At 43.5% G+C, this 6,659-nt stretch overlaps 1 protein-coding gene across 1 annotated transcript; it reads left to right on the top strand.

Annotated features, from left to right (window-relative positions):
• The first annotated feature begins 630 nt into the window (after positions 1 to 630).
• On the top strand, positions 631 to 1,488 carry LOC143557677 (uncharacterized). The gene is made up of 2 exons (XM_077046692.1): positions 631 to 980; positions 1,164 to 1,488. The coding sequence occupies exons 1-2, from the start codon at positions 631 to 633 to the stop codon at positions 1,486 to 1,488; spliced, it is 675 nt and encodes a 224-aa protein (XP_076902807.1).
• The last annotated feature ends 5,171 nt before the right edge of the window (positions 1,489 to 6,659 follow it).

The following is a 6,659-nucleotide window of genomic DNA, read 5'->3' as shown; positions in this document are numbered from 1 at the left end:
AGGACCTAAACAAAGCATGCCCTAAAGACTGTTACCCGTTGCCAATGACTTGAAAGTCAACACGGTGGATCCTTTCAACTTCAAATGCTTCCTCGACGCTTATAAAGGTTACCATCAGATCCGCATGGCATCAGGCGATGAGGATAAAACCGCATTCCGCACCAATCAAGGCACATTCTGCTACAAATTGATGTCTTTTGGGTTAAAAAACGCGGGTGCCACTTATCAGCGTTTGATGAATGAAGCCTTCAAAGATCAAATCGCACGTAATTTGGAAGTCTACATGGACGATTTAGTAATAAAAAGTATAGAGGAAGACCAAATGCTGCGGGATATTGAAGAAACATTTAGCACTTTGAGGAAGATCAATATGATACTTAATCCCAACAAATGTTCCTTTGGGATGGAGGAAGGAAAATTCATGGGCGTGATTTTTACAAGCGTGGGTGTCAAAGCCAACCCAGATAAGGTCCAGGAAGTCGCCCGCATGCCTTCATCTTCTTCCCTCAAGGAGGTGGAAACACTGAATGGTAGGTTGGTGGCCTTGAATAGATTTTTAGCCAATCATGCGGCTAAGTCTTTCCCCTTTGTGTCAACATTGAGAAAATGTTTAAAGAAAGCACACTTTAAATGGACCACGAAGAGGAACAAGCATTTCTGGAAATTAATAGGTGCTTGATGGAGTTGCCTACTCTAATAGCACTGCAAGCAGGAGAACCGCTGACTTTGTACCTATTAGCATCTTACATCGCCATTGGGGCTGTACTGTTGACAGACAGAAAGAATCTCCAAACGTTGATCTACCATGTAAGCAGAACATTGACAGACCCAGAAACCAGGTATTCAATTCTTGAGAAACTAGTGTTGGCGTTAGTCTATGCGGCCAGGCGCCTCCGTAGATACTTCCAAGGGCATCCAATCAACGTGTTGACCGGATACAAACTGAAAAGTGTGTTGAGTAATCCAGATTTATCTGGGAGGTTAGAAAAGTGGTATATAGAGCTCCGAGAACATACGATAGAGTACAAAACTTGACCCGCAATTAAAGGCCAAGTATTAACAGATTTTGTTACAGAATTTCCGCGGAATAAAGAAGAAGAATGTTTGGTTGAACAACAAACTCCATTACCTCCTGAACGTGATCAGATCTTGTCATTATTCAGGGATGGAGCTTCAAGTGGTGAAGGGTCAGGCGTGGGCCTCAGATTGGTTAATCCTGAGGGCCATGAGTTTACGTTTGTCATAAAATTGGACTTTAAAAGCACCAACAACGAGGCGGAATACGAAGCTTTCTTGGCAGGTTTGCGGATAGCCAAAAAACTTGAAGTGAAACACTTAGAGGCACATGTGGACTCGATGTTAATAGCAGGGAATATTAATGGGACATACGAAGCAAAAAACGATGTGATGGCTTCGTACCTTTCGCAAGAAAAAGACCTTATTCTCCAATTTTCATCTTGCAAAGTCATCCACATCAAGAGAAGTTAAAATAAGTCGGCGGATACCTTAAGCAAACTAGCTTCAACAAATTTTGAGCATTTTGCAAAAGACATCCGCATAGAAGTCCTCAATCGTCCCTCTGGACTGCACATCAATTGTTGGTCATACAAACAGGAGTGGAATCCTGGATGACACCGATTTTGGCTTACTAAACATCTAGGATACTTCCGGAAGAGAAAGCAACGGCCCAAAAATCAGACATAAAGCCCTGAATTATCAAGTACAAGATGAAATTATGTACCGCAGGTCATTCCTTGGTCCACGCCTGAAATGTGTGGACGCTGATGATGCAAACAATCTGATAAGAGAAATCCATGAAGGCATTTGTGGTCTTCACGCAGGTCCAAGGATGGCAGTGGCCAAACTCATGAATGCAGAGTAGTTTGGCTGGGAATGCATATGGACGCAGTAAAAGAAATCAGAATATGTGACTCATGTCAGCGGCATGCTCCCAATACCATAAGACCAAAAAACGAATTAGTGCATGTAACTTCCACATGGCCGTTCCAGAAATGGGCTATTGATATCATGGGTCCATTCCCAGAAGCCCCGGGACGCGTCAAGTTCTTGATTGTGGCAATTGAATACTTCACTAAATGGGTAGAGGCTAAGCTAGTAGCCTCTATCACTGCAACCAATGTCAAGAAATTCCTATGGGAGTTCATAATTTGCCGTTTCGGCCTCCCGCAAGAATTGATTAGCAATAATGGAACCCAGTTCTCGGACGGTTGGCTATAGGCGTGGTTAAGAGAACTTCAACTCAGCCAAGAATTTACGTCGCTGGCTCATCCGCAAGCGAATGGTCAAGTAGAGAGGGCCATTAGAACCATCAAAGATGGAATCAAATCAAGACTGGGAACCAAACAAACAAGATGGGTGGATGAAATGCCTCATGTGCTCTGGGCTTTCCGTACCCAAAAGAAGACAAGGAATTTAGAAACACCGTTCAGTTTGACGTATGGCACAAAAGCCATGATCCCAGCCGAAATCGGCATACCATTAGCAAGAATTTTATCCATCAATAATAAAGAGGAAGAGTTAAGATTGAATATCGATCTCCTCGAGGAAAGACGAGAGCTGGCACTTATCCGTGAACACAACTACAAACGACAGTTAGAAGTATTATGATTCACGGGTCCAAGTGTGCAAATTCTATGCGGCAAACTTTGTCTTCCGCAACAACAAAGCATCGGGACAAGAACCTTCGGGCAAGTTAGTCCCAACTTGGGAAGGTCCTTATCGAGTAAAAGAAGTATTATCGAAAGGCACTTAAAAGTTAGAAAAACTCGATGGAACCGAAATCCCAAGGACTTGGAATATTTCTCAACTCAAAAGGTGTTATATGTAAAAGTATTATTCTGTCTCTTTTTGGCATGCATGCCACTAATATCATGTAATAGGCCCATGAGCCATGCCTTATTTGAATAATCATTTGTTCCAAAGTCATGTTTTGTCTACAAATTAAACTTAAGTTCCGGGCTTGCGTGCCAGAAGTGACCCGCGCATAAAATAAGATTATTCCTGGCCTGCGTGCCAGAAGTGATTCGCGCATAAAATAAAATTATCTTGGCTTGCGTGCCAGAAGCGACCCGCGAGTCATTTAACTTATAAAAACCCTTTATAGACATACAAGAAGATCCTAAATCTAACACTTATATTATTCATAAGACAAAGTGTAAAGGATAAAGACTTCTTATATTAAGTCAAATAGGATTACAATAGAGCATAGTTACAAAATTTTATTACAAAACTACGCTAGAGGATCTTGAACGCTTGCTCCTCCTTGATCTTGAGCTTCAGGTGGTGGTGTGTCCGGCTTGGGAGAGGTTGGAGAGGTTTAAGGCGTATCATCTGAGGATGCACACAGGTATTCTTGCAAGCGTTGGAAGCCATCCTCTGCTGATGAAAATTCGGGGGAACATAGTTTGAAGGGGGGATGACAATTCGTCATATTCCTTCATTCGTTTGTTGTACTCCCTCCAACGCTAAGCCCATCCAGTGGGTGCTTCTCAACAGAACGTTGGGCCTTCATGTACTCCACACCTTCCTCAAAACCTACCTTGCGGCCGGCTTGAGACGAAGTGCTGAGTAAATAGCAAGACTATCCACCAACTCAGGCTCGTCCTTGATATGATCAATAACCTATCAGACATAAGAAAAATATAGTTGTCAACATAAGGTAAGAGTATAGAGAAAGAGTTGAAGGAAAGAAAATAAAGATACCAGTGCAAGGACCTCGGACATCAGCCATTGCCCCTCCTCCTCAGCCTTCTTGGCTTGCTTCTCCACCTCCCTGTACCCATCCGAAAGCTGCAAGTTATCCTCATGCAGCTTCTGGGCACGTTGCTCCAGCTCTTCATGGGCTTTTAGGAGAGCAGCATAGGCAGCCTTTTGATCCTCTGCCCTTTTGTCCATTTGTTCAGCCTGCTCCCTCCGCAGCCGAGATTCCTCTTCAACAGGTTGAATCAGGTTACCTTGTTTGGTAACCTGAATCTCCAGTGCAGCATTGGCGTCAAGGGCTTTGGCTAAGTCTGCCTCCTTTCACTTCGTCTCTTCCCGGGCGGCCATAAGAAGGGTGTTCTGTTTTTTACACGCCTCCTCTCACGAGCGGGCGATGGCGGCTTGTCTGTCTTTCTCCGCCTTGAGGGCACTTTCTGCATCCTTTAGCTTCCACTAAGCAGTGTTAGCTTTGTGATGCTGCTCCTTAGCAATCTTCTTGGCTTCTTCCGTCACCCGGGACATCTCCCCCCACTTATCCCCCATCGAGAGCCATTCTCGTAAGATTTCCTGCCCGTTGGCCACGGTGTTGGCCAAGACGAGATTGTAACTTCGGGCAAGATCTTAGCGAGGGTGGCCACGCTGAAAAGCACGTTCAGCAGGCGGTATACCGCGGCTTATGAACTCAACGCATACATCATGATCCGTAAAACGGTACCCCTGCGCTAAAGTCCAATGTCGTATATACAAGTGATCATCCTTCCCAGGATTCGCCATCCCATAATAATCGGCACTTGAGTGTCAGGAATGGGAAGCCTCCCCACCACCCGCTTGGCGCGCTGGTGAGGAAAATGAAAAATGGGGAGGATATTGGGGTGGAGAAGGTGGAGACTGGTGAGGTAATTCATGTGTCTGCGGTTCCTCAACGTCCTTAACCGGTTCTTTTCACTACGAACCAGACGTGTCATTAGATATGATGATAGCAGGAGGAGGAGATGGTGGCTTCTGCGTTGACACACCTTGGTCAGGTGTGTCAGTCGCTTCTGTAAATAACAAACACCAAAATGTTAGAATAAAAAAACACAGCCATAAAAGACGCGTTACATTCCAATAACTTATGAGCATACGCATGCATCAGTTCATTCACAAGGTCTGGAAGGCGGATCTTTTTCGGGCCAGATGCCCTCTTCTTCTTCTTGGCAGGCTCTTCCTCGGCATCCACGTGGCTGGACTCCGCGTCACTTTCCTTGGAAGCCCGATGCTTCCTTTTCTTCTCCAGAACTGCCAAAGCACGCATAACAACTGAGGTTTCAGGCGTATCATCAGAATAGTATTCTTCGCAGGGTGACGATTCTTCACTAGAAAACAGAAGTACAATCACCCCATCCGAAGTTAAAGCATTTAATGGGCGTGGGTTCAATGAAAACGCACCTAGCTGGAATATCGCCTCAGAAACCACAAGCTCTGCACGCACCGTCTTTGGAAAGTAGAAATAGTCACGCGTCTTGTCCAGAATGGGAAATGCATTCGCATCGTGGATGCGTTTTTGCGGGCATCCAACAGTTTTCTCCGACAGGACGTCAATCATCGACCCTTCGCCTGGAGAAATGCAAAACGAAAATAAACAAAATATGAAGACAACAAAGAAAATGGAAATAACTTACTTTCGTCCGCATTCTGGAAGAATGGTTCCAGATCCGGATATGGCCACAAGCGGCTCATACCAGCCCACACGAGGGCTTCCTCAGGTATCGCCCGCATTAGTGTGGGCTTCCGGATCAACGTCTTGAACCACTCCTGGTCCTCGAAACGTGTGACATTCATATCCGGAAGTTTTTCGTTGGCAGGATAGTGAACCATCATGATCGGAATCACGTCCTCCCACATCCAAAAAAATTTGGTCCTCCAATCATAGGCACTACATGGTGGCTTAGTGCCTATTATCCTCTTGGCCACGGTGGCACAATTAAACCATCCACATGTGACAACCGCCAGAAATCAGACTAATCTGGTAACTATTTTAACCGTAATCGCATATTAATTAATGAAATAAATATATAGGAGTATTTTTTTGTCCAAAGTCTTTTCTTTTAGTTGAGTCTTATAATATGAAACCCGAAAAAGTGAAATTTTTTCGTGTAGCTAGCACTGCACAGATTGACCTTGGGTAACGACTTAGAAACGAATAAATTCATAAACATGTCTAAATGACTTCGAAAAATTAAAGTTTATATTAGGATATTAGAGATAGTATATAAACTTAATTTTAAAAGGTTCGAATTGCGAAAATTAGAAAATAAGTAACCGAAAGCCAGTAGAGGACACTGTAAAAACCCGACGTCAAGTTTTTCAGAAAATTAAGTTTTTAGGCAGACATTGACTGTAACCTAGTTTCGCTCAAAGTCTGACGAAAATTATCAAAAACGGACTTCGTTTGGCAAGATAAATTACGCTTTACGTTAAACCGTAACACCTAAACTACATAATATATATTATTAATCACCCAACCCTCCCCCCCCCCTCCTATTTCGGCCGACCACAACCAACCCCACCTCCCAAACCCTCAAATCACATAATAATTTCACACACTCTCATTGATTACTTGGATTACTTGTAAGCTTGATAATTCACCAACACATAAACCTATACTATCCAAATCATCAATCTATCCCTCTCTTTCTCTCTATAAGTCGGCCACCCCACCTCCACCTAACAATCTCACCATTTCAAAAATTATTACATACAATACTTGGATTAAGAGTCTTGGATGGAAGGTTAATCAATGAACAAGTGTTAGGAAGCTAAGGAAAGGATTCCAAACTAGCACAAGTTCATACTTTCATTCCTTTAGCCACCAAAACCGAAAACCCTAGGTAACCCACCTTAATATTGGGCATATTAGTTATTATATGTTGTATAAAACTTGATTATAGCATACTTGG

The sequence above is a fragment of the Bidens hawaiensis genome, unplaced genomic scaffold (assembly GCF_021521415.1).
Source record: "Bidens hawaiensis isolate Kalapana, Puna unplaced genomic scaffold, B.hawaiensis_p1.1 tig00019080_1, whole genome shotgun sequence".
In the NCBI taxonomy this organism is placed as follows: Eukaryota; Viridiplantae; Streptophyta; class Magnoliopsida; order Asterales; family Asteraceae; genus Bidens; species Bidens hawaiensis.
Note: the sequence above shows the minus strand (reverse complement) of the source record. Positions and strands in the feature narration are given on the sequence as shown.